This window comes from Podarcis tiliguerta (genome assembly GCF_965153285.1).
Source record: "Podarcis tiliguerta genome assembly, chromosome: 13".
In the NCBI taxonomy this organism is placed as follows: Eukaryota; Metazoa; Chordata; class Lepidosauria; order Squamata; family Lacertidae; genus Podarcis; species Podarcis tiliguerta.
Window position 1 is genome coordinate 48364766 of NC_139546.1, and position 27932 is coordinate 48392697.

Sequence of the window (27932 nt, forward strand, 5' to 3'; positions counted from 1 at the left end):
GGGATGGGAGGCGGGCTCCGTCGCGCGGGGCATGCTGGGACTCAGCAGCCCTCCTTCCCTCCCTTCCGGCTTCCTGCCCGCGTTGCATTGTGGGGCCGCGAGCTGGGGGCGGCCGGGTGGGGCGGCGCGCGGGGCATGCTGGGAGGCAGCTGGCAGGCGCCATGCGTCGTTTTTTGCCCGGCCCTGGTGTCCCCTCAGGAAGGAGGGCCGGCGGCGGGTGCTTGTTCCCCGCCGAGCCGCTGCCCACCTTTGCTGCTTAAAAACCCGGTTGTTGCAGCAGCAGGAGAAGGCGAGTCCTTGATCTTCCCATTATATCAATGCTGAATTGTTTTTATTTATTTTTTCCATTTTATTTTTTTTAAGTGATGGTTTTCTCCCTGAGTTTTCAGCTGCGTTGCAGTCAGAAGCTCAACAGGTGATGTTTACTGGGCTCCTAGGGCGGGATAGGGCGGTGGACTTTCCTTCCGTGGAGGTTTCTTCTTCTTCTTCTTCTTCTAAATCACTTTTTATTAAGTTTGAAAAAATTAAATATATACTTCCCAGGCTATAGCATTGGAGGCCTTTAAGCAGAAGCTGGGTGGCCGCCTGTCATGTATGATCTAGTTGAGATTCCTGCATTGCGGGGGTGGGGTTGGACTGGATGACCTTCAGGGTCCCCTTCCGACTCCACACAGTTCTGTGTTTCTGCGATAGTCGAGCCATATCCACACCAGGCATTTAACCCTGAAACACTCATGGCTTCACCTTCCCAAAGCATTCTGGGAGGTGTAGTTTGTCCAGGGAGCTGAACGTGGTTAGGAGGCCACTCTGTTGCTGGGAAACCCAGCCAGATGGGTGGGGTACAAATAATAAATTATTATTATTATTATAATTCCTAACCCTACCTGTCAAAGAGGGTTTGACTGTTAAGCCCCTTCTGGAAAATGGTTCGCTCTCAGCACCCTTAACAAACTCCAGCTCCCAGGATCCTTTGGGAGAAGCCATGACTGCCTAAAGGGGTAATCATAGTGGCTTAAATGTGTGCGAATGTGCCCTTAAAGGGACCCTGTGTTGCAACAAGAGCACATGCCATTTTATTTCTTCTCTTCACCCTTACCAAATGTCTTTGGATATGGTTTTTTAAAACTTCTGAGATTTTAAAAAACTGATTTCATCTTTGCCGTTACGCTCCCTCTAAGAAACTCAAGAGCAGAATATGTGCTCGTTTTCTTCCTCCCACCCCATCTTCATAATAACCCTGAGAGGTAGGCTATAGGCTAAGGCGAGAGATGGCCACATGGTGGACCTTTTCATTCCCCCTGGTCTTGATCTGACAGTTAACCACTAGGCCACACTTGCAATTCTTCTTTTTATCTTAACCAGGGTTTTAATTTGCACCTGATCTCCAAGCGTAGTAGATAAACCTCCCCAGTTCAATAACTGTTGATTTCCTGACTGCAGACAGGTTTGTGTGTTGAGACGCCCCTGCTCACCTGCAGCTATGGGGGTCCCTCCCCAACCACAAAAAGGAGCCCAGAAGAAGGAAGAGAGGAAACGAACCTTGCCTGCCTCCTCATCCAAGGAGGGGGGGCCCAAGGAAAACAAGAGAGAGGCTGCCTCCTCAACCCAGGAGGAGGCCCCCAAGGAAAAGAAGAGAGAGTCTGCTTCCTCAACCCAGGAGGGGGGACCTAAGGAAAACAAGAGGGAGCCTTCCTCCTCAACCCAGGAGGGGCGGCCCAAGGAAAGCAAGAGAGAGCCTGCTTCCTCGACCCAGGAGGGGGGGCCCAAGGAAAGCAAGAGGGAACCGCTGCCCAAACTGGAGCCTGCGGCAGCTGAGTATTTCCGTCGGGCTCACGAGACGTTGAAATCCGGGTTTGACTCTGATGAGGAGAAAGGTAAGATGTTTTGGGAGTTGCAGGTTGGGTGTGATGATGGGGAAGCAGGTGGAGACATGGTGGGGGTGTACGTATATGAAAAGGTAAAGGACCCCTGGACAGTCCAGTCGAATTCGACTGTGGGGTGTGGCACTCATTTCAGGCCAAGGGAGCCGGCGTTTGTCTGCATACGGCTTTTCTGTATGCCGTGTGGCTACTAGTGTGACTGAACCGCTTCTGGTGTGTCTTGTAAAGAGGTAAAGGACCTGGGTGGGTGTTCCCAAAGCTGCAGGTGTTCATTGGGTTATGTGAGCCAAGAGCAGGAGGCATTGATGGGCAGCCGTGTAAATAAGCCCACACAAGTTGCTAGGCTGCAACATTTATTTTGCTAGGCTGCTAAAATTCTAGTGTTTTTCATTCTGCTTGCGGCAGAGGGGGTTTCCTTTCCTCTGTGGCTAGCATGGCAGCCTCTTAGAAGTCTTGTTAAAAATACTACTATTATTATTGCCATTGATTCAGTCATCGCCACCTAAACTACCATCTCAAGATGGCTTATATACGAGATAACTAACAACACAAAGCCAACAGATATGCAGATATAACAAATGAGAATAAAACCATTCGTGGGGAAGACGAATTTATCCAGCTGAGCAGGCCTGCCTGAGCAAGACTGTCTGCGGTAGTTTCTGGAAAGTGCTGGCAGTGAGGGCCTGTCATATCTCAAGAGGAATATAGTTCTGCTAGTCATTGTCCCTCAGTCTAACCTACCTCACGGGGTTGTTGTGAGGATCAAATCAAATCAGCAGCTTTCTATGTCACTTTGAGCTCCTTGGAGAAATGGTGGGCCAACCCCCCCCCCCCCCCGTGTGAGAAGATGAGTAGCTCATGCCCACCCAACAGGCTTCCTGGCTGACGGGATAATTCAGTTTGGGTCTACAGTTGTACCTTGGATCCTGAACGCCTTGGTACTCGGGCCCTGCAAACCCGGAAGTGAGTGTTCTGGTTTGCAAACGTTCTTTGGAACCTGAACGACGGGGCTGCTGCGGCTTCCGATTGGCTGCAGGAGCTGCTTCCTGCAGCTAATCAGAAGCCACGCTTTCGTTTCTGAACAGTTTGGAAGTCAAACGGACTTGCAGAATGGATTCCGTTCGACTTCCCAGGTACCACTGTGCTTGATTTTTAAGTGCAATGCTTCTGCGTCATTGTACCAAGCACAGCTGCCAATTCCATTTATTCCTTCTGGCAGATCAGGCCCAGCCCAGAGACTAGGAGTGGGGAACCCAAGAAAAAGGGGCCAAATGTGGCCCTGCAGCCCTCTCTGTCTGGCCCTTGGCTTTCTCCCCAGGGCATATCCCTCTCTGGGCCTGCTCCACACTCTCCTTGAGTGTCCTTCAGCTCTTATTTTCTAGGAAAATAGAGACGTGCGTGTAGCAGCTAGCCTTGCTCTACAAACAAATGGTGACGGCCATTGCTCTGCCCACATTTCCCTTTGGCCCCGCCAGCAAGTGGCCCTCAAAAGGTTGCTCAGAAGGGAGAGTGGCCCCCAGAGTGAAAAATACTTGAAAAATACTACTATTTCTGTTATTTTTCAATAATAATAATAATAATAAATTTATTTATATCTCACCCATCTGGCTGAGTTTCCTCAGCCACTCTGGGCAGCTCTCAACAGGCCATGAAAAACACGATAAAATTCCAAACATTAAAAGCTTCCTTTAATCAGGGCTGCCTTCAGATGTCTTCTAAAAGTCAGACAGTTGCTTATCTCCTTGACATCTGATGGGAGGGCATTCCACAGGGCGGGAGCCAATACCGAGAAGGCCCTCTGCCTGGTTCCCTGTAACCTCGCTTCTCACAGGGAGGGAACTGCCAGAAGGCCCTCGGCGTTGGACCTCAGCGTCCAGGCCGAACAATGGGGGTGGAGACGCTCCTTTAGGTATACTGGGCTGAGGCCGTTTAGGGCTTTAAAGGTCAGCACCAACACTTTGAATTGTGCTCAGAAACATACTGGAGGCCAATGTAGGTCTTTCAGGACCGGTGTTATGTGGTCTCGGCAGCCACTCCCAGTCACCAGTCTAGCTGCCGCATTCTGGATTAGTTGTAGTTTCCAGGTCAGCTTCAAAGGTAGCACCATATAGAGCGCATGGCAGTAGTCCAAGCGAGAGATAACTAGAGCATGCACCACTCTGGCTAGACTGTGGGCAGGGTGGGTCTCAGCTTGCGTACCAGATGGAGCTGCCCTGGACACAGAACTGACCTGCGCCTCCATGGACAGCAGTGAGTCCAAAATAACTCCCAGGCTGTGCACCTGGTCTTTTGGGGGCATAGTTCCCCCATTCAGGACCAGGGAGTCCTCCACACCTGCCTGCCTCCTGTCCCCTTAAAACAGTACTTGCACTACTCTGGCAAGACAGCCTGTGGTCAGGGAGGGTCTCATCCTGTGTACCAGATGGAGCTGGCAGACAGCTGCCCTGGACACAGAACTGACGTGACGTTCTCTTGCCTTTCTCTCCCCCCCCCCCCAGCCCTCTTTGTCAGCAACGTCCTGGTGGAGGCGGAAGCCGTGGCCCTGCCTCTGGCCCTGGACACAGCCGGCTCTCTGCTCCTCCAGGCCCTCCTCCCTTCCGCCTCTGCGCCCAGCCTGAGCCGCCTGCTGCGCGCCTTCCTTCCCTCTCTGCGCCTGGCCGCCTGCCACCCCTGCGGGGCTCACATCCTGGAGGCCGCCCTGCTCAGAGCCCCGGTCCTGATTTCGGAGGGAGCAGAGGATGCTGAGGAACTGGAGGACCAGGTCCTGGAGCTGGCGAGGGCCGTGCAGGAGGAGCTGCCAACCTTTGCCCTGGACATCCACGCCAGCTTCATGGTGCGGACGCTGCTGCAGGTGCTCGGAGGGGTCCGGGTCAGGTCGGACGGGGGACGGGGACTCCCGGGGTCAGGTGAGTGCGGCTCGCTTTTATTTTATTTTATTTTATTTATCTGTTAATTTTATTTCCCATCCTTCACCCAAAGATCGCGGGGCAGTTTGCAGCATAAAAATGCCAAACACTTGAGATAACTAAACAAAACAAACCCGCCGAAAAACCAATACCATTTTTAAAATTTCGTTTTACAATTTATATAAAACAGATAGAGAGATTAAAGCAACAGATGGAAATCAAAACTTTTTTTAACCCCCCCCCCCCACTCTTTTGACACATTTTTGTTTCAGCAAGCCTACCCAGTTGAAGCGAGTTTTTGTCTGTTTTCAGTCTATTTTTTTTTTAGCTTTTCGAAAGTATTAAATTGTTGTTTTAAATTTCATCATTCTATCTTTTTAAAGACGGCTATGAGGTTGGTTGTTGGTTTTTTTCAGTCGTGGTGTCTAAGTTTTATGAGATGAATAAAAATAACTAAAACTAGCGTAGGCATATAAAACAAGTACAGTTACATATGGGGTAATTCATGAAATAATGAAAAAAGTGAGACTTAAAGAAACAATATAAATATTATTTCATTGTCAAGCGTGGTTCAAAGTCTGCCAGGCTTGTGACGACGGTTGACTTAAAAATGATGGTTCCGATATATTTGTTATGCCAAATCATGTAAAATTATGTGCAATTTTCACCATTATAGCTATATCCCAGAGTGAGTGGTGCCAAACATGTGGTGTAAGATTTTTGGGCTGCTTTCCGCTGAGTTGCAATAATTATTTGAGCTGCCGAGATTGTGCGTAAGGCCGGTTGTTTTGACAATATATCTACATTTGTATAATCGAAAATATTCATTTATTCATTAGCATTTGATTTTGGACAGCAAACAGTCTTTTTTTTTAGCGGTGTGCATCATTTCTGTCAACATTAAATTCCAGAGAAAATGCATTTCCACCATAAATGACAAAATGTGCTCAGTTTATCACAATCCTTCCAACAATGATATAGGGGAGAACATTTTCAACATTTGGGGAGGAGGGCCGAGAGGGTGTTTTAGTATCAACTATCTTCCTTCCCCTGCCAGTTTTTTCTCTCTCTAATGAACATTTCTCTCTTTCTCTCTCCTCCCTCCAGGGTCTTCTTTCTCCAGGGCCAAAAAGGCTAAACTGGAGAGCGATGGGCCTTCGGAATTTGAGGTCCCAGAAACCTTCCAGTCCCTCCTGGGCGAATTCAAAGGGAGCTTTCAGGAGCACATTCCAAGTGAGGCTGCGCCGCCTGCTGCGAATGCGAATCCAGCTCAACCCGGGGACTCCTGGAGGGAGGAGGGGCTGTTGGATCTGACGGACACTTCCCTCAGCTTTAGGAAAGGGGGGGGAGGGGGAGGTACAATGGACTATACCACTTCTATGCTGTGGATGGGGTCTGTGTGCAGTTTTCTCTTTTTCAAAAGAATAGTTTTTTATTATAGATTTTCATGCGTTTCGAAACAAACAAATAAGCGAAGTAAAGTACAATTGGGGCAAAGGAGAGGGGAGAGAGAGATGAGGGGCCGTCGTTTTTTCATTCTTTCATTGCCTGTCGTCTAGAACCTGATCGTCAAGTTGGAAGGGTTATCCAGTCCAACCCCCTGCAATGCAATGCAGGAATCTCGGCTAGATCATACATGACAAGCAGCCACAAAACCCACAAGGGAGCCCGTGCCTGGTTTCCGATTGCAGGATTGAAAATGCAAAGGGGCCTTCCAAAATGTGATTTTTTTTCCACCTCCCGTCCCCAACTTGCTTTGTGAAGTCATTTTAAGTCTGTTTCACTGCTGTGGGCCTCTTTTTGCGTTATTATGGTCTGCATGCATAGATCAGAGTGCAAAACCTTGGTCTTAAAAGACGAGAGACCCCAGATTACGTTTGCAAAAATGAACAGACGTCTTTGAGGGAGCATTGGCGAGAGATGGGCTGTGCTTTTATATGATGTAGCTTTGCCTTTTGCTCTGTTGGGGCATCTTGTCTAGTTGCACTGCAGTTATTATTATTATTATTATTATTATTTATTACTTTTCATCCTGCTCTTCTTACTCATTGTAACAAGGGACAGGGATGTCAGGTGACGGGTGGCGCCCCCACCTGCAGTATCTCCTTGCTAAAGTTTAGCAGCTAAACGTCTCCCTTCGAAAACTTTTTTCCCCTCCCCAGGTTACATCACCAACAAGTATTTCAGCCTCTGCCTCCAGGTGGCGCTGGAGGTCTTGCACCGGAAGCTGCCAGCGGACTGCTCAGAGCTGTGCCACTCGATGATTGGCTACTTGAGCTCCCGCAATGTGTCTCCTGGGCAGAGGTAAGCGCTCCGATTGGCCGTGGGCAGTGGGGGCGGTGATGGTGGGAGGAAACTTGGAAGCTGCTGCTGCTGTTTCTTTTTAAAGAGATTTCTATTAGATTTTCATAACTTTAACCAATGGATTTCAAATCTGCTATACATTTCTCTTATAATTTGACTTCCTACCTTGCCGTCCATGCTGTTTTTATACCCATCCCTTTGGTATGCCTCATAATATTCTGCATTTCATCTAATATATGTTCCTCTAGTTCATAAATCTTCCCGTTGCTCAAATCCTGCCTGTGATTTTGTTTGGAAGCTGCCGCTGCTGTTCTGGGTGGATTTAGAACACAGGATAATAGAATTACAGAATCGTAGACTTGGAAGGGGCGCAAGGATCATCTAGTCCAACCCCCAGCAATGCAAGCATCTGTAGTCCCCCTTCCAATTTGAAACCATGCCGGGCCCTGCTTGGTTCTGCAAAGGTGTGAGCAGTTTTATTGCCGCACCCACTAGATAATAATGATAATTTCATTATTTATACCCCGCCCATCTGGCTGGGTTGGAGTGGAGCTGTCCTGCCTTCTAGCAAACCTGCGGGGACTCCATTTAAAAAGAAGTACACTTACAGGGGCATGTTGTGGTTGTCCAGATTGCAACTACGAAATATTACCCACCAGCACCTCCTGTTGTTCGCTGTTGGTTCTCTGGGCAGCGTGGTGTGGTGGTTAGAGGGCCTTGCCTTCTATATCTCCCAAAACTGGTTTGAAGTCCGCATTGGGATAACGGTGTCATGATATTGGACCTGGCGATATATCGCCAGCCACGATGTGTGTGCGCTTTGCAAAAATCACGATGCGGGAAAGCCAGCCAAAGCTTCTCTCTATTCTTGCAGCCCCTTCTAACTCTTCTGGCTCTCCTCTCCACTGGCTCCTGCAGGGGACAGCGAACCACAAGAGCAGGCGCTGACGAAAGCAGCTGCCGAGACCTGCCCTCGGACGCCATGCGGTTCTTGCTTTAAGTACAGTGGTACCTTGGTTCTCAAACTTGATCCGTTCTGGAAGTCCGTTCCAAAACCAAAGCGTTCCAAAACCAAGGCACGCTTTCCCATAGAAAGTAATGCGAAATGGATTAATCCGTTCCAGACTTCTAAAAACAACCTGTAAAACAGGCATTTAACGTGAATTTTACTATCTAACGAGACCATTGTTCCATAAAATGAAAGCACTAAACAGTGTACTGCAGACACACAATCAATCAGTCAGTAGCCGAATTGGGTTCCACACAGTCACACGAAAAAGAAAGCCACGAAAATGCAAAAGAAATAGCAAAAACAGACAGCCCTCAGCCCTCAGCGTAACACTCAAAATGGAAGTGTGGCACTCAAATCAGAAGCGTAACACTCAAAACGGAGCATGTTCGGCTTCCGAAAAAAGTTCCCAAACCGGAACACTTACTTCCGGGTTTGCCGTGTTTGGGTTCCAAGTTGTTGGAGAACCAAGGCGTTTGAGAACCAAGGCACCACTGTATAGGATAGGTGCCAATCTGGTATGTGGTTGAGGGAAATGCCAGCTGATTTGGCTCCGGGCCTCTTGCCTGGGGTTCCCGTTCCCCCTTCCTTTCTCCCATGAAAAAAACGAACGGGGGTTATCTGCTTCTGAGTTAAACAAAAACCCATGCCCTGTTGTTTAAGCCTCTTTCCTCCCTTCTTCCCTCTTGTACATGTGAGCCTTTGTCTCCCTGTGCCAACGCTTTTCCTTCTGCATTTGTTTTTGTGCACATTTGTCTATGTGTTGGTGTCTCTTCCTTGTCTCTCTCCTCCTTTGTGAGCCTGTGTGGAATTGCCTGTCTCCCTCCCCATTTTCTCATCCTTACCCTTCCTCTCTCCCCAATTTCCCCTTCACCCGGTGCCGGATTTACGTATAAGCTAAACAATCTATAGCTTAGGGCCCCACTCTCTTGGAGGCACCCCAAAAAAATTAAAGGAAAAAAACCAACGATGTACGTTTCCAAAATATAAGATATAAAACAAAACCTACTGCAGCAACCGTGTTTTATGTTATGAAGGCTCCTCTGATGTAAGCCAGGCATAGGCAAACTTGGCCCTCCAGATGTTTGGGGACTACAATTCCCATCATCCCTAGCTAACAGGACCAGTGGTCAGCGATGATGGGAGTTGTAGTCCCAAAGCATCTGGAGGGTCAAGTTTGCCTATGCCTGATGTAAGTCATGGGCCCGCCTGATAGCCCGCTCCCTAAAATATCACTGCTTTGCTCCTTTCTATATATAGAATGTCTACATTCTGCAAATGGCTTGAGATACCTATTACTGTATTTTTCACCCCATAGGGCGCACCTAGGTTTTTTGGGGGGAAATAAAGGGGGGGAATTATCCCCCCCCCCGGCACGGGGCTGGGGCGGGGGAAGCCCGAGCTTTCCCCGACCCCAGCCCCCAGAACAGGCAGCTCTCCGCAAGCCGTGGGAGCCCAGCGCGAAGTCGAGAGATGCATGAAGCTCGAAGCCTGGGGCGCGCTGAGCTCAGCTCGCCCCAGGCTTTGGGATGCAGAGGAAGACCCTTCTGTTCCTCCTCCAGCTTCGCAGCACAAGCGCGTGGCTGAAGGAGGACAGGTGGGCGCAGTTCTCCCACCTCCCGCAGAAGCCGCGCGCTCTTTAAAAGGGCTGTGTGTCTTCTTTAAAAGGGCTGTGCGGCTTCTACTGGCTTTTCTAGGGGGTGGGTGATTCCCCCACCTCCCGCAGAAGCCCCGTGCTCTTTAAAGGGTGCGTGGCTCCTGTGGGCTTTTCTACGAGGTGGGAGAAGGGACTGATGCAGCCAGCCACAGAGCTTGTGTGCGGCTCTTGGGGGCTTTTCCCGCCTGCCTCCCCCCTGCACTCGCCCCATAGGACGCACACACATTTCCCCTTCATTTTTGGAGGGGAAAAAGTGCGTCCTATAGGGCGAAAAATACGGTAGGTCCATAAATTACCATATAGGATATATTAAAAAACAACAACACAGTGATAATTTGTTGTTGACAAAGGACAGCTGGGCACATAAAGGGCCCCGTTACCTTCAGTAGTTTAGGGCCTCATCAAACCTAAATCCAGCCCTGCCCTCACCCCTTTGCTTTCTCACACATTTGTTCCCCCAACCCTATACTTTTGACGTTGTTGTTATCGTCCTCCAATTTTCTTCTTTTCCACCCCCACTGGCGAAAATGAAAAGGGGGGGGGGGAATTGTTCTTATTTTTATTTTCTGGTCGTGTTTACGTTGTTGGTTCCCCTTAAACAGCCCCCCCCCCATATTAAAAAGGCAGGGTTTATGATTTTTCTTATTTAAAGGCTATAATCTTGGCTTCCTTGCTCTCCCTCCTTCTCCCCCTTTGATAAAAAGAGAGAGATTGGTGGGGTGAGGGTTTTGGGGGAGGCCTTCTGTGTCACGATAGGGGGAGATGGAGGGGGGGAGAAGATTGAACTGGCTGCCTTCTGCTGAAATGGGAGGCTGGGTAGTTGAGAGGCGAGAACGATATGGAAGGTGTTTGTTGGTAAGTAGAATCATAGAATCCTAGAGTTGGAAGAGACCACAAGGGCCATCGAGTCCAACCCCCTGCCAAGCAGGAAACACCATCAGAGCACTCCTGACATATGGTTGTCAAGCCTCTGCTTAAAGACCTCCAAAGAAGGAGACTCCACCCCACTCCTTGGCAGCAAATTCCACTGTCGAACAGCTCTTACTGTCAGGAAGTTCTTCCTAATGTAGTGGGAGCAAATGCATGTCTTCTCAGAAGCAAGCCCTGCTAAATTCAATGGGGCTTACTCCTGGGAAAGTAGAAGTAGATTTAGTTGAACATAGTGGAACTTACTCACTTGGCCTTCCTAGTGGGGAACAGGGTGGATTTGATTTAAATCAAATCGATTTAAATCACCAGTCAGTAAGACTTGATTTACATCATTTTATTTTTTTTACTGAATGGTTCATTCTTGCTGGTATCATCTTAATATTTACAACCAGAGGAAAGTTTCATTTTTGGAATAATAAATTTTGAGAGTAGTTTTTACAGTTATATAAAAAATCACAGATCTGTTTATACTATCAGAAATACACAGACCGATAATTATGAAATTATTGTGAGGTTTGATTCCCGGTAGTTGACTGTTTATATTTGGACAACCTTTCTGCTGTGCTTTATTGGAAGGAGAAAAACAATCATTTCCTTAATAACAATTTAAACATTTTATTTAACTAAAACAATAACATTATAGCATATGTATCCATGTTTGTTAACTGATGTGGTTAAACAGTTTTTTTTTTTTTAATTGACAGTTTTAGCACACGAAAAACTTTTTTAAAATCCTTATTTCCTGATGAATATATTGCCTTTGTACTCTAATGTAACTTAATTGGAAAACTATCTTTAGAAAGATTTTTTCCTCCAAAAGCATTTTATTTAAAAAATTCAATTTTAATTTTAAAAAATCTGATTAAAAAAATCTGATTTAAAAAATAATAATAATTGATTTTTATTCACCCTGGTGGGGAAGCCGATGCAACTTGACACTAGTAAATTACTAATTGTTAATCACACGCAAGTTTAACATTTTTACTAAATCGACCACTTTCATAAATTTTAAATTTGCCCCCCAAACCGCACAGAACATTAAATCTTCAGTGGTGCTGTTGAAGCGTGCTGTCGTTGAGTTAATTTTCGTAGAATGATGTGCGTCCAGTTTAGATTTTTTACTTTTGTTCAATATTTTCCCAGATTAATTGCGTTCACTATGACTCATCGCCGTACTTTGGAACGCCCAGAATACCACCACCTGGTAGGCAAGCCCAAAACCAAAAGTCCCGTTTGGATGCATTTTGGCTTGCCTGCTGACGAAAGCGACCGCGTGGTGGTTCACAATATCGCCATTTGTAAAATATGTTTGCATTCCGTATCTGTGAAGGGCGGAAACACCACCAATCTCACTAGCCACCTCAAGCTGCACCACCCCCAGAAATTTAAGGAGCTGCCGTCTTCATCGGCGGGCGTTTCTGATCATTCATGTAACAGTGCTGACGACCCTCCGGCTGCAACAGCAGCAGCGGTCAGCGCCTCCGAGCCTGCCAAAACCGCTGCGGAAATTCCTAGGAAACGGCAGAAAACGCTGTTGGATTTTCAGCCGCTCAGTTTTGAGACCCCCCGATCTTGTAGCCAGGCCATCACGGAATACCTGGCTACCTGCATGCAGTCTTACAACATAGTAGACCACCCAAAATTTATCCAGATGGTCAACACCCTGAACCCAAGGTACCAGTTGCCCAGCAGAAAATACTTTGCAACCAAAGGCGTTCCGACGCTGTACAACGACACGGTGGAGAAAATGAGGAGGGAAATCGGTCGGGTGAAGGAGAGCGAGCTGGTTATCACTACCGATTGTTGGACGTCGGTAGGAGGCACCCCGTTTTTAGCCGTGACGGTCCATTTCATTTCGGACGAGTGGAAACTGATCAACGCTTTCTTGGGCTGCAAGCACTTTCTGAAGGACCACACCTCCGACAACCTCTGCGAGATGTTGGCCGACACGTTGTCCGAGTGGGACATAGACGTGAAGAACATCTTTTGCAGCACGACGGACGATAACGGCGCCATTCTGAAAGCCGTCCGGCAGCTGGGCTTGGAGTACATCTCTTGCTTTGCCCAGAACATCAACACCGGCGTCAGCCGAGCTTTGAACCTGACGCCGCTGCGGAGGGCGATCGTCAGGCTGAAAAGCTTGCAGAACACCATATGCCACAGCTGGAAGATGAGACGAGACCTGGGCAAAGCCCAGGAGCTGCTTCAGATGGAGAAAGTGAGCCTGCCCAGCGCTTGCCCCACAAAATGGTGGAGCGTCCTGAAGCTCTGCCGGAGGTTTCTCGAAAACCAGCTCCCGGTTTGCAAGATGCTGATGGACTACCCGTCCAAAAAGCATTTGATGTTGGAAGGCTGCGACGTCTCGGCCGTGCAGGACTTTGTCTCTGCAGCTACCTTGCTGGAAGACATCACGACGACGCTTAGCGGGAGCAGCTGTGTCACGGCCTCCTCCGTTCTTCCTCTCTATAGGCAAATTAAGAAGCGTCTCCAGCCCGAGGAGGGAGACAGCGCGCTCTTGCAGGACATTAAACATGAGATTTTGAGCGCGCTGTCGGAGAAGTACGAGAACGGGCCCATGGTGACCACTTTGGGGCTGGCCTCGTTGTGCGACCCCAGGTTCCGCCTGCGTTTTTTGGAGTCCCCAGAGGCCGTCAGGCAGGAGGCCATACAAAGGATGGCTGACTTGCACGCTGGCAGCCTGTCTGCGGAGCCGAACGCTCAGCCTGATACACCCAAAAAGGAAGGCTTGGCGAAGATTTTCGATTTGGAGGAAGAGGAGGACCTTTCGGGGGATGGATTTGAACCGCTGTCGGTCTTGAAAGCAGAAAAAGAGCTGAAAGGCTACATGGCGATGCCTAGAGTGAACTTTGATGATTCCCCGCTGATGTGGTGGAAGACGAATGAGGCCTTCTTCCCAATGTTGAAGGTGCTCGCAAAGAGGTTTTTGGCTATCCCGGGGACGAGCGTGTCTTCCGATAGTGTCTTCAGCTCGGCTGGCAACGTTCTCCAGAAACAAAAGGCGTCTCTCTTGCCGGAGAACGCCGAAATGCAAATCTTCCTGGCAAAAAATATAAATTTCGTTTGATGAGGTTTCCCCTTTCCCCTCTGTTAGAAATTTATCCAGGTTTACGAAAGAAAACGAACAAAACAGTCAAATAACTGGTGTTGTGGGCTGTATGTGCACATTCAGCTAAAACTCTATACTTGAAATACCTAAAAGTGTGACGCAGAATTGGCTTTTTCCCCCTTGTTCAGCAATGTAGTTGAATTGTTAGGGAGCATTTTCTCACGTTGCCTTTGATATCTATGCTGCTAACTCTTTAATTTTAGAGAAAATGTGCTGGTTAAAAAAATTATCAGTGCTGTGAAATAACTGTTGTAACAGTATGCTAAAGGTAAGTAAAACTGTATGCCTTTTAGACCGCTAAATAGCCGCAGTTGCCAGGACATTCCTCTGTTTGCCTTGACAAAGCTCCATCCTTATTTCAGCCATCATGATATGCAGTGATACCTCGGGTTACAGACGCTTCAGGTTACAGACTCCGCTAACCCAGAAATAGTGCTTCAGGTTAAGAACTTTGCTTCAGGATGAGAATAGAAATCGTGCTATGGCGGCAGCGGGAGGCCCCATTACCTAAAGTGGTGCTTCAGGTTAAGAACAGTTTCAGGTTAAAAACGGACCTCCGGAACGAATTAAGTACTTAACCCGAGGTACCACTGTATCGGTATATTGCAATGTTTCGCTAGTGATACGTCACAGTATTGAAAACCAGATATTGCCCAGCCCTTCCTAGGAGCTCATTACTGTCCCTTAGCCTAACCTACCTCACGGATTATTGTGATTATAAAATGAGAGAAAGGGTGAAGGAAGCAGGTTGCAGCCTGGCAGAAATGGTTTGGTTTCTTTTGAGTGGCATTGACAGCTTCCTAACACACACACACACAGTGGCGCTCTGTGCACCGACTGCAAAAATATATCCAGGGAAAGGGGAGTTAGAAAAAAACCTTTTTAAATTGTTTTGGAGGTTTAATCTGAAATCAGGATGGATTGAAGCTGGTTGGGGTCTCTGATATCTTCTCTCTTCCATCGTGGATGTCAGCTTCCATATGCATGTTGTGGGTTCTTAATGCTGTTGCCGCAAGTTTGTCACGGCCTTCCGCTAGAACAATGAACTTCAAAACTAAACTCTGTATCTTTTTTCAGGGACTGCTAAAAGCGTGTCTTGCTCGGGCAACCCTGCCCAGATAATGTAGGATGCCGACACTGTGTTTTAATCGGGTTCTTCAGCTTGTGGTTGACTTCCAGTTACTTTTGAAAGTTTTGTAGCTTTTGAATTTCCTTGTTTTTTTTCCTGTAAACCACTATGAGTTTGTTTGTTTTTTAAAAAAACGACAACCAAGCTGTATATATATATATATAATTTTATCAAATAAATAAATAAATACCAATGGGGAACAAATAAAACCAACAAATAAATTTACCCCTTCTCCTGTCTTGCCTCCTTTTTACTGGCTCTGGGGGCCTAGAGGGTGGGGTTTGGGAGTTTCCAAGGTGTGTGGGGGGGGATGGGGACGTGGTTAAAGAAGCAACGTGAACTCGCCTGGGACTTCTCTGACCGGGGGCCATCTTTCTCTCTCAGCCCCCTCCTGGTCTTTCTGAAGGACGCCACTTGCAGCCGGGTGCTGGACAAGGTCCTGGAAGTGTCTGACCGGAAAGCCCTGCTCTCCTTCTATAAGGCCCACATGAAAGGGCAGCTTCACGTCCTGGCAGCCCACAAGGTGGCCAACTACACCTTGCAGCGGCTCATCCAGGCAGCCTCCAAGAAACTGGTAAGTGACTGCCCTTGCGGCCACCAATGGGGGTTGGGGTTGGGGGGGAATGATCAAAACCCTGCCTCCGTCAACATTCAGACCAGTGGGAAGATTTGCCCTTGGTGTGTATGTGTCTGTTTATTTGGGGATATCTGCCACATCCTGTTGGGAGTTTTTCTAGGCAACCCAAAACCCTTCCAAGTACAATGGTATCTTGGATCTCGAACAAATCGGCTCCTGAATGCTGCATACCTGGAAGCGAGTGTTCCAGTTTGCGAATGTTTTCATAGAATTGTAGAGTTGGAAGAGACCACAAGGGCCATCGAGTCCAACCCCCTGCCAAGCAGGAAACACCATCAGAGCACTCCTGACATATGGTTGTCAAGCCTCTGCTTAAAGACCTCCAAAGAAGGAGACTCCACCACACTCCTTGGCAGCACATTCCACTGTCAAACAGCTCTTACTGTCAGGAAGTTCTTCCTAATGTTTAGGTGGAATCTTCTTTCTTGTAGTTTGGATCCATTGCTCCGTGTCCGCTTCTCTGGAGCAGAAGAAAACAACCTTTCTCCCTCCTCTATGTGACATCCTTTTATATATTTGAACACGGCTATCATATCAACCCCTTAACCTCCTCTTCTCCAGGCTAAACATGCCCAGCTCCCTTAGCCGTTCCTCATAAGGCATCATTTCCAGGCCTTTGACCATTTTGGTTGCCCTCCTCTGGACACGTTCCAGTTTGTCAGTGTCCTTCTTGAACTGTGGTGCCCAGAACTGGACACAGTACTCCAGGTGAGGTCTGACCAGAGCAGAATACAGTGGCACTATTACTTCCCTTGATCTAGATGCTATACTCCTAGTTATGCAGCCCAGAATTGTTTTCCAGAAGCCGAACGTCCGATGCGGCTTCCGATTGAGCGCAGGAAGCTCCTGCAGCCAACCGGAAGCCGCGCCTTGGCTTTCGAACCGTTTCGGGAGTCGAATGGACTCCCGGACCTGATTAAGTTTGATGGTACCACTGTACCAGGCCCCGTTGTAGCAAAGTAAACATGCAGCTTCCAAGCACTTAGGAGTCCCAAGTCTTGCACGGAGTGTAAGAAACAAATTGCAGGAAATGTTTGAATACAGGCCGAAGTATTTCCCGTCGTTCTTAAGCGTAGGTCACAGTCTGTACATAAATCAATCGGAGTCCTGATAAGAGGTTCAGCGTAAAAGCTTCGGGCTCAACCCAAAAGCCGCCAGACCCCCCTCTCTCCATATCTTCACAGTACGATAGCAGAGTTCAGACTAAACATCTCTCTCTGTCCAGTTCGGAAACTGTGTGTGTTTACAAAGCGTTCTTCCGAGCATCCTTGCAGCTTCTGTAAGCAAACCGGCTTGGCGCCGCTTCTGGAAACTTCACACAGTTTAATGTACACAGGCTGTCATTTCCGAGAATGAATGATGCTCGGCCCAACATGTTTCCCCTACAGAAAACCACAAATGTGCAAGGTTACAATGGGGGCTTATTTAGGGCCGTCGTTTTCAACCTTTTGAGTCCACGGTTCGCTTGACCACCAACCACATTGTTTCTGCGGCTCCCCTGCGGAAGCCACTTACACTGGGGTCAAGTTACACGTCAGTGGAGTATTTCCCTGTTCCGCCCTGTCCCTTTTCGACTGGAACCCAAGCGATGCTGCTGCTGTGCGGGGCTGAGCCGACGAACGCCACATCACAGCCCCAGCCTGCCTTGGCTGAAAATGGTGTGGGCTAGGGGTGTGGGGTGGAGAGGGCAAAACGAGATTAAGATCTACTTGTTATCGCACGGAAGAAAAGCGAAAAGCACAGAACATGCAGATATGGTCAACCTAGCGGCAGCTAGACTGGTGACTGGGAGTGGCCGCTGGGACCACATAACACCGGTCCTGAGAGATCTGCATTGGCTCTCAGTACGTTTCCGAGCACAATTCAAAGTGTTGGTGCTGACCTTGAAAGCCCTAAACAGCCTTGGTCCTGTATACCTGAAGGAGCGTCTCCACCGCCATCGTTCAGCCCGGACACTGAGGTCCAGCGCCAAGGGCCTTCTGGCTGTTCCCTCATTGCGAGAAGTGAGGTTACAGGGAACCAGGGGCAGAGGGCCTTCTCGGTGGTGGCGCCCGCCCTGTGGAACGCCCTCCCTTCAGATGTGAAGGAAATAAGCAGCTATCCTATCTTTAAAAGACATCTGAAGGCAGCCCTGTTGAGGGACGTTTTTAATATTTAATGCTGTATTGTTTTTAACACTTGATTGGAAGCCACCCAGAGTGGCTGGGGAAACTCAGCCAGATGGGCGGGGTATAAATAATAAATTATTATTATTATTATTTCCTGCAGCCTACTCCCTGTCCCCATAAAGCTGGGTGACTGTTAAGGAGAAGGGGAGGGGGTTGCCTAGGAAGAATTGGGGAGAGGCATGTTGGGGGTAGAAGGAGAGAGAAACACAGAAGGTGCTCCTCACTTTCAGCGTAATTTTTTTATTGTTAAAATAATTCAACATTAATACACATACAAACATACATTTCATACAACATACCTACAACATACCTACACTCAATCCCACAGATAATTCCCATCACCATCCACCACCCCTCACCCTTTGTGTTAGACTTCCAATCTACTCAATTGCAATTTCTTTCCACTTCTATTACTTTCTTTCACACACCTTTAACCTAATTTCATACTTCTTTTTCTATTACACATTGTTATCCATCTTATTTAGTATTCCAATATTTTAATCAACATTTCCCATCATCCCTGACTTGCTAGCTAGGGATGATGGGAGTTGTAGTCCAAAATCAGCCGGAGACCCAAGTTTGGGGAAACCTGGGCTAGACATTTAATAACAACAACAAGAATAAAAAATTTTATACCCCGCCCTCCCCAGCCAAGGACCGGCTTAGGGCGGCTAACAAGCAATAATAAAAACAAGTTGAATGAACGCAGCTTAAAAACAAGATTAAAATACAACATTAAAATATTGAAACATTAAAATATTAAAATGCAGCCTCATCACAGGAGGAGAAAGTTAAAAGGAAAAAGAGAGAGAGGGAGGGAATCAAACTGGCTCCAAGCCAAAGGCCAGGCGGAACAACTCTGTCTTACAGACCTTGCGGAAAGAAATCAGATCCTGCAGGGCCCTGGTCTCCTGAGGCAGAGTGTTCCACCAGGCCGGAGCCATCACTGAAAAGGCCCTGGCTCTGGTTCTTTATGGTCCAGCTCTCACTTCCATACATCACCACTGGGAAAACCATGGCTTTAACTATACGGACCTTTGTTGGCAAGGTGATGTCTCTGCTTTTTAAGATGCTGTCTAGGTTTGTCATTGCTTTTCTCCCAAGGAGCAGGCGTCTTTTAATTTTGTGACTGCTGTCACCATCTGCAGTGATCATGGAGCCCAAGAAAGTAAAAACTGGTGCACAGCAAAAGACACATGTATTTCTGCGCTGTCGCAGGAATCAGGAATACTGGGCCGAGGCCCCTTAGGGCTTTAAAGGTCAGCACCAACACTTAAATTGTGCTTGGAAATGTACCAGTATCCAGTGTGTGGTCTCGGCGGCCGCTCCCAGTCACCAGTCTAGCTGCCGCAATCTGGATTAGTTCCAGTTTCCAGATCACCTTCAAAGGCAGCCCCACGTAGAGCGCATTAAATTAGCTGGCTTCAAATCCCTCTTGACGTCGTTGAGAGGAATTGCGACGATGCTGAAACTGGATGAGAAATGAAGATTAAAAACTGGGAGATTGAGAGGGGAAGGGTGGTCCGCCTCTGAAAGAAAAACACATCTCCCTTATGCAAAAGGTTTTTTTTAAAAAAATAATATTTATTGATTTTTCCAATAACAAACAACAAAACAAAGACATATCCAAAAGAAAAAAGAGAATGGAAAAATTAAAAGAAAAAATGAAAAAGTACAAAAACCCCAAAAAGAAAGCCCTCTTCCCCATCCCCCCCCACAAAAATTTCCAAAAAACAAAAACACCCAAACAAAACAAAGAAAAATTTCATTTTTCAAGTTCCTTCTTTTTTGACTTGGTTCCTCAGCCTCCTCCCACCTCCCTCTTTGTATACCAATTTTTAATCCAGTCGGCAAATTCCTTCCAGCTTTCACTGCTTTTTCACTTGTTTACTTTTAACCCTTTTAACCTTATTTCTTCCCCAACATCTCCAATCAAATAAACTTCAAAACAAGATATAAAACTATCCAATCCCCTATTTCCTAATTAACAAAAAAAAAAATAATGATAGAAAAAGAAAAATAACCTTAAATCTTCTGCTCTTAAACCCTATAATAGTATACCCTTATGTCCTAATGTTTTAAACTCTTTATCTTATTTCCCTGGAACCAAATAAAGTTCTTCCATCATCCCCCCAAAGTACTTATTCAAACCATGTTACATTAAATTTTACTTAAAAATTTCCAATTTATCCCACCATCTCTTCCCCCCGGTTTCGGGTACTGCCAGTCCTTTTTACAAATTTTAAAGTCTTTCCAGTCCACAAGATCAGTCAGTATCGTAGCCAATGAGGTTAATCCGAGGCGCGATTATTGCTAATTGAAAACTTTTCCCTTATGCAAAAGGTTTTGGGTAGAAGGCAATCTACAACTGCCAGCCCTCAGGTTCCCAATCTCCCTCATTGGACTCCTTTTGCTTGGAGGTTTCACAGCAGAGGTTGGATAGCTGCCTGCCAGGGATTCCTTAGCTTACTTTGCAGCGAGTTGGACTAGATGACCCTTGGGTGTCCCTTCCAACACTACAATTCTGCAATTTCTATGGGGAAAGTGCCCTTGTATATTGACCCTAACCCAGATTATTGGGCGGATTGCCCCAATGAAACATGTCGATGAAGGCCTGTATCAGAAACGTGGCCAGATTTGCTTCCGTTGGCTCCGCCAGGAATGATGGGGGTTGTAGTTGAACATGGCCAAAGGTTCTCCATCCCTGGCCTAGATGAGTAGAACGCAATACCAGAAAAGTAGCTCCGGGATCAGGCCATAGGTCCATCTAGTTTAATAATAATAATAATAATAATAATAATTTATTTATACCCCGCCTATCTGGCTGGGTTTCCCTCTGGGCGGCTTCCAACAAAGTATTAAAATACAGTCTGTTGAACATTAGAAGCTTCCCTAAACAGGGCTGCCTTCAGATGTCTTCTAAAAGTCTGCTAGTTGTTTTTTTCTTTGACATCTGGTGGGAGGGCATTCCACAGAGTGGGTGCCACCACTGAGAAGGCCCTCTGCCTGGTTCCCTGTAACTTGGCTTCTTGCAGTGAAGACATCTGAAGGCAGCCCTGTTTAGGGAAGCTTTTAATGTTTAATAGGTTATTGTAATTTAGTGTTTTGTTGGAAGCTGCCCAGAGTGGCTGGGGAAACCCAGCCAGATGGGCGGGGTATGTATGTATGTATGTATGTATGTATATATAAATAAATAAATAAATAATTATTACAGTGGTACCTTGGTTCTCAAACTTAATCCATTCCGGAAGTCCGTTCCAAAACAGAAGCGTTCCAAAACCAAGGCACACTTTCCCATAGAAAGTAATGCAAAACGGATTCATCCGTTCCAGACTTTTAAAAACAACCCCTAAAACAGCTGTTAACATGAGTTTTACTATCTAATGAGACCATTGAGCCATAAAATGAAAGCAACAATCAATGTACTGTACTATAAAACAAATAAGACAGTATCGTAGATGATAAAAATTAAAATTATTTCCCCCCCTTACCTGCACTGATGATAGTTGTCATTTGCACGGGGGGCTTTCATCCATTTCCGCAGTCACACAGTCAATGAATCAGTAGCTGAACTGGGTTCCACACAGTCACAAAAACAAATGAACCGAAATAGCCACCAAAACGCAAAATAAATAGCAAAAACAAAAGCACCAAACCTAATCGGTTCCAGGAGTCCATTTGACTTCCGAAATGTTTGAAAACCAAGGCGCACCTGCTGAATGTTTGAAAACCGGAACACTTCTGCATTTTCGGCGTTTGAGAACCAAGATAATAATAATAATTAATAATAATAATAATAATATCTTTATTGTCATTGCCCCTTTCGGGGACAACGAAATTACTTGACTGCTCCATAAAAACACTAATTAAACAATACAGTATAATACAGCAAGGGAGATTAGATGACTTTCAAAGTCCGGGCTTCCCATTCAGGGCCGAGATCGCTCTGGAGAAGAAGCTGTTCTTAAGACGGCTCGTTCTTGTCTTCATCGTCCTGTATCTCCGTCCTGACGGCAAGAGCTCGAAGAGACAGTGACCAGGATGCGATGGATCTTTTACTATGGCACCTTGTGGCATAAATCTGCTCTAAGGTGGAGAGTGGGCAGCCAAATATGCTCTCTGCTGCCTTAACACAACCCTGCACAACCCCATCCTGTCCTGGGTAGTACAGCTTCCGTACCACACACATAAGCCATAAGTGAGCACGCTCTCAATGGCACAGTGATAGAAGGCAAGCAGCAGTTTCTGCGGAAGATGGTTTTTCCTTAGTATTCTCAAAAAGTACAGTCTCTGCTGCGCCTTCTTCACAAGATACCACTGTATCAACTTCCTTGGCGCCTTGCACAATTTTTCCATGCTTCGATTTAGTCTCTTGTTTCTCGCCTTCCCTCTGAAGCCCCAAGCGTTGCTCCCTTTTCTTGGAAATGCTTCTGCTGTCCCCTCACTGAGGATACCTGCCTCTTCCCGCCCCATCTCTCTTCCAGCTGGGAAAAATCCTTGAGGAGCTGGGCCCCGGCGTGGAAGAGATCTTGGCCTGTGAGCACTTGGGGCTGATCACAGCGCTTCTGGGAGCCTGCAGAAAACACGGTTCTCACCAGCAGGAGGTGCTGCAACTCCTTATGGAGGTAAGAACCGTCCCTCCCTCCTCCCCTCCCTCCAAAATCCGCATCTTCTTGCTGAGTCTGATATGGCCGCTGTTTCCTCCTCTGCTCCTCTCAGGCTTTCCACTGCTGGGAGCCCCCGGCCCGCCAGACGGCCTGCGTCCCTCTGATTGCTTCCGTCTTGGCCTACGAGGTGTATTACGGCGAGGATGACGAGGAGAACACCCCGCGGGAGGAAGAAGAGGATCCGTCTCGGCAACAGGTGGGGGAAAGGAGATCTACAGCCCTGATCTGCCCACAGTGATCCACGTGACGGTCACCTCCAGGCTTGACTACTGTAATTCGCTCTACACGGGGCTGCCCTTGAAGCTGACCCAGAAACTCCAGCGGGTGCAGAATGCTGCAGCGAGGCTCCTCACGGGGTCCCTGCCATGGGAGCATATTCACCCAGTGCTTTTCCAGCTGCACTGGCTCCCGGTGGAGTACAGGGTCAGATTTAAGGTGCTGGTTTTGACCTTTAAAGCCCTTCACGGCCTAGGACCCTCGTACCTACGGGACCGCCTCTCCTGGTATGCCCCGCGGAAGACCTTAAGGTCCACAAATAACAACACTTTGGAGGTCCCAAGCCTCAAGGAGGTTAGATTGGTTTCAACTAGGGCCAGGGCCTTTTCAGCCCTGGCCCCAACATGGTGGAACGCTCTGCCACAAGAGACTAGGGCCCTGCGGGACTTGACATCTTTCTGCAGAGCCTGCAAGACAGAGCTGTTCTGCCTGGCCTTTGATTTGGACTCCGTCTGACCCTTATGTCTTCCCTCCCCTTATGGTCTTGATTTATCAGCTACTTTAAAAAGAGGCTGCTTTTTAAATGGCGTTTTAACCTGTATTTTAAATTGGTATTTTTTTATTTTCTCCCCCCGACCCGTGGGAACAGGATGCTGGGCTAGGTGGGCCGTTGAGGTCCAGCTCCGAGGGCCTTCTGGCGGTTCCCTCACTGCGAGAAGCCAAGTTACAGGGAACCAGGCAGACGGCCTTCTCGGTGGTGGCACCCACCCTGTGGAATGCCCTCCCACCAGGTGTCAAGGAAATAAACCTGACTTTTAGAAGACATCTGAAGGCAGCCCTGCTTAGGGAAGCTTTTAATGTTCAATGGGTTATTGTATTTTAGTGTTTTGTTTGAAGCCGCCCAGAGTGGCTGGGGAAACCAAAATGGTCAAAGGCCTGGAAACGATGCCTTATGAGTAACGGCTAAGGGAGCTGGGCATGTTTAGCCTGGAGAAGAGGAGGTTAAGGGGTGATATGATAGCCATGTTCAAATATATAAAAGGATGTCGCATAGAGGAGGGAGAAAGGTTGTTTTCTGCTGCTCCAGAGAAGCGGACACGGAGCAATGGATCCAAACTACAAGAAAGAAGATTCCACCTCAACATTAGGAAGAACTTCCTGACAGTAAGAGCTGTTCGACAGTGGAATTTGCTGCCAAGGAGCGTGGCGGAGTCTCCTTCTTTGGAGGTCTTTAAGCAGCGGCTTGACAACCATATGTCAGGAGTGCTCTGATGGTGTTTCCTGCTTGGCAGGGGGTTGGACTCGATGGCCCTGGTGGTCTCTTCCAACTCTATGATTCTATGGTATAAATAATAAATTATTATTATTATTATTAGCCTGACCCAGCAGCCTCTTCTCACATTTCTATGGGGTTTGACTCCTCTTTGCTGCACCTAATCTCACTCTTCTCTTCCCCGCTAGGCCGGCCCATCCCATCCCTTGGTTTCTATCTCCTACCACGGCTCCCTGATGCTCCAGCACCTTCTCCACTTTGCTGACCCCTCTGCTGTTCTGCGCAGCCTGGCTGCCATGACCCCCGAAGATCTGGTCACCCTGGCCCGTGACCCGGCGGGTAGCCACGTCTTCGACGCCCTCCTGGCCAGCCCCTCTGTCCCCGATAAACAGAGGCGCAAGGTGCTGCTTCGGCTCAAGGTGAGCGCTGGGCGGGCTGATGCCGAGAGCCGAATTCCTTGCTGAGGAATGTCGCTTGCTTTCAGGCTGGGCAAAGCTCTGCATCGTCTTGGGCGCTAACCTATAGGCAGGGCTGTGGTAGAAATTTACGGAGCTGGAAGAAAGGTCCCCATCAGCTGAGGATTTTTTGGTTTTTTGGAATTTGCATTTTATTTATTTGTCAACATTCTTATATTACATCGGTAAACGTTGTCATGGGACGCAGGTGGCAGTGTGGGTAAAACCTGAGAGCCTAGGACTTGCGGATCGTAAGGTCGGCGGTTCGAATCCCTGCGGCGGGGTGAGCTCCCGTCTTTCGGTCCCAGCTCCTGCCCACCTAGCAGTTCGAAAGCACACTTAAGTGCAAGTAGATAAATAGGTACTGCTTTATAGCGGGAAGGTAAACGGCGTTTCCGTCTGCTGCGCTGGTGCTGGCTCGCCAGAGCAGCGATGTCACGCTGGCCACGTGACCCGGAAGTGTCTCCGGACAGCGCTGGCCCCCGGCCTCTTAAGTGAGATGGGCGCACAACCCTAGAGTCGGACACGACTGGCCCGTACGGGCAGGGGTACCTTTACCTTTAAACGTTGTCATATTACATTACAGGACTTACTATAATATAATTTCCAACATGTATACAAAAATTACCGTATTTTACGCTCCATAAGACACACTTTTCCCCTCCTAAAAAGTAATGTCCCTCCTAAAATTTAATGTTTAATATGTTATTGTATTTTGGGGTTTTGTTGGAAGCTGCCCAGAGTGGCTGGGGTATAAATAATAAATTATTATTATTATAAGGGGAAATGTGTGTGTGTGTCTTATGGAGCGAATGGCGCTGTGCAGAGAGGGAAAGCTGCGCAGCGCCCCTTCAGCGAAGCGGGAGGAGAAATGGAAGGGGCGCAGAGATGGAGAGATTTTTTTGCTTGTTTTCCTCCTCTAAAAACTAGGTGTGCCTTATGGTCGGGTGCGTCTTATAGAGCGAAAAATACGGTATATGCAAGTTTTATATACCTAGAAAGAAAATGTAACAAACAAAAAAAGAAGGAACAAAGAGAAAACACAAAAACAACCGCCCCCCAAATCATATACATACCAACACACTAGACTTCCTGTCCATCCCGTTGTATATTTTTGTTTTAAGAATAGACAAAACAATGTGGGGGCCAAAATGCATCCCTGTCTCACCCCCCTAGTCATCTCAATGCTGTTTGATAACTGTCCCTGTCAACCTCATCAGACCTGCAGTTTGCTTCCATTGTACAGGGCTTTTAGAAGAAAGAGGAGTCGTTTGTCCTGCAAAATCAGATTTAATTTGGACCATAGCTGGGATCTGGGGATGGAGTCAAACGCTGATTTCAGATCCATGAAGGCCACGAAGAGTTTACCCTGTAGAGGCCTGGTATATTTCTCAGCTAGGAAGGACAGCATTAGACAGTGGTCTGATGTTGAATGGTTCTCACGAAAGGCTGCCTGGGCTTCAAATAGTATATTATGTTCATTCTTTCTCTCTCTCTCTCCTTCCTCCCTCTTTATATCCCCAGGGCTGCTATGTGTCTCTGGCTTGCAGCAAGCATGGGAGCCGTGTCCTTGATGCCATTTGGAACAGGGCCACCCTGCCAGCCAAGCGAGAGATGGCACAGGAACTGGGTATGACTCTTGTCTCCTCTCCCACAAGAAAAATGTGAGATGCAACAGCTTTATTCATCAGCAGCTGTGAATTTTGCAGTTTGCTCTGTGGGCGATTTCTCTCTAACCCCCCCCCCCCCACCAAGCTGTCTCTGTTCCTCGTTCTTCCCTGTTCCCTGCCTGCCCTGCCCCCCTGAAAGGGCTGCATCCTGGCCCAGAGACATATGGTACAAAGGGTGCCAGCCTCTCCTTGCATTCACACCCACCCACCCTGGCAGAATTACTTTTTCGGACAGCGCAGGGAACAAGGGTGTACAGTCATACCTCGGGTTACAGCCGCTTCAGGTTGCGTTTTTTCGGGTTGCGGACCGCCGAAACCCAGAAGTACCGGAACAGGTTACTTCTGGGTTTCGGCGGTCGTGCAAACACAGAAGTGCTATATCGCGCTTTGGGCATGCGCAGAAGTGCCGAATTGCAACCCATGCATGCGCAGACGCGGGTTGCAAACGCTGCAGGTTGCGAACGTGCGTCCTGCATGGATCGCGTTCACAACCCGAGCATCCACTGTACAGTGGCACCTTGGGTTAAGTACTTAATTCGTTCCGGAGGTCTGTTCTTAACCTGAAACTGTTCTTAACCTGAAGCACCACTTTAGCTAATGGGGCCTCCTGCTTCTGCCGTGCCGCCGGAGCACGATTTCTGTTCTCATCCTGAAGCAAAGTTCTTAACCTGAAGCACTATTTCTGGGTTAGCGGAGTCTGTAACCTGAAGCGTATGTAACCCGAGGTACCACTGTATATTTTTCTTTGCTGTGAATCGCTTAGATACCTTCGGGTGACAAACCTAATAAACAAGCCTAATACACGAAATGAAATAAATTCCATACATTTCTCAACACAGAATAGAATAGAATTTATTATTTATACCCCGCCCATTTGGCTGGGTTTCCCCAGCCACTCTGGGTGGCTTCCAACAGAGTATTAAAATACAGTGGTCCGTTAAACATTAAAAGCTTCCCTAAAGAGGGCTGCCTTCAGATGTCTTCTAAAAGTCTGTTAGTCTTTGACATCTGGTGGGAGGGCGTTCCACAGGGCGGGCGCCACCACCGAGAAGGCCCTCTGCCTGGTTCCCTGTAACCTCACTTCTCACAGGGAGGGAACCGCCAGAAGGCCCTCGGAGCTGGACCTCAGTGTCCGGGCTGAACTATGGGGGTGGAGACGCTCCTTCAGGTATACTGGACCGAAGCCGTTTAGGCCCTCCCTGCCCCCCCAACTTCCAGGCAGATGTTCTTCAGGGTTTTAGGCTTTTCATGAAACCCTAATCCTGGAGATCCCCCCCTCCCACTGTGCTCTTTAGGTCTTAAAGACTGCTTCTTCTTCTCTCCCCCCCCCCCAATTTCCAGCGGAGGAAGAAGCACGGCTGCAAAACGACCCCTTCGGGCACTTCCTTGTCCGCAACTTCTCCCTCACCCACTTCCTCAAGCGCCGCCAAGACTGGGAGCGCCACCACAAGGCAAAGAAGAAACGGCGGGAGCTGTTCTCCGAGATCCTGGAGGACTGAATCGGGAAGATGCCGTTGGCGGGTGGTCGGGGCTGAATGAAAACAGGGGGCTGGTGCCCTCTAGGGGGCGCTGTGAGCCTCTCCCAAACCACAGAGAACCTGGAGGATTGTTGAGAGCAGGGGAAATGCCGCCACTCTGCACTTTCCTCCTCTTGTCTGCTCCCGAATGGATCTTTGGTTGTTATGCATTTTGTGTTTTCAAAGATTTGTGGGGACAATTCAATAAAGTTTACTCTGTTTTCTTGCTTATTAAGAGAGCCATTTCTTTCTTGGCACTGCCATGCCCTTCCCTTTTAAGTGTCAATGAAATGCCAACCTTGCAATGCAAGATTAGCAATAAGGTTTGTGGGTTCGAGCCCCATATTCGGCAAAAGGGGATTGGACTAGATGACCCTTGTTTTCTCT

General features: G+C 47.9%; 1 protein-coding gene across 6 annotated transcripts; it reads left to right on the forward strand.

Moving 5' to 3' along the window:
* NOP9 (NOP9 nucleolar protein) lies at positions 1-27776 on the forward strand. Of its 6 annotated transcripts, none has more exons than XM_083410131.1 (11): positions 2-415; positions 1441-1874; positions 4379-4786; positions 5894-6019; positions 6949-7090; positions 15327-15516; positions 22232-22372; positions 22467-22610; positions 24092-24322; positions 25883-25988; positions 27370-27776. In XM_083410131.1, the coding sequence occupies exons 1-11, from the start codon at positions 366-368 to the stop codon at positions 27525-27527; spliced, it is 2130 nt and encodes a 709-aa protein (XP_083266257.1). In that variant the 5' UTR covers positions 2-365; the 3' UTR covers positions 27528-27776. The 6 variants fall into 6 exon arrangements, with proteins under 6 accessions (XP_083266254.1, XP_083266257.1, XP_083266259.1 ...); XM_083410132.1 differs by having other exon boundaries at positions 115-415; positions 1445-1874; XM_083410128.1 differs by lacking the exons at positions 15327-15516; positions 22232-22372; positions 22467-22610; ... (1 more) ...; positions 25883-25988; positions 27370-27776 and adding an exon at positions 11830-15167 and having other exon boundaries at positions 1-415.
* Positions 27777-27932: the final 156 nt, after the last annotated feature.

Bases quoted from the DNA above. Each gene is read 5' to 3' on its own strand.
- NOP9 (XM_083410128.1), top strand. From the start codon at position 366: ATGGTTTTCTCCCTGAGTTTTCAGCTGCGTTGCAGTCAGAAGCTCAAC. The intron at 416-1,440 runs GTGATGTTTACT...TCCTGACTGCAG, and splicing joins TGCAGTCAGAAGCTCAACAG to ACAGGTTTGTGTGTTGAGAC. The intron at 6,020-6,948 runs GTGAGGCTGCGC...TCCCCTCCCCAG, and splicing joins CTTTCAGGAGCACATTCCAA to GTTACATCACCAACAAGTAT.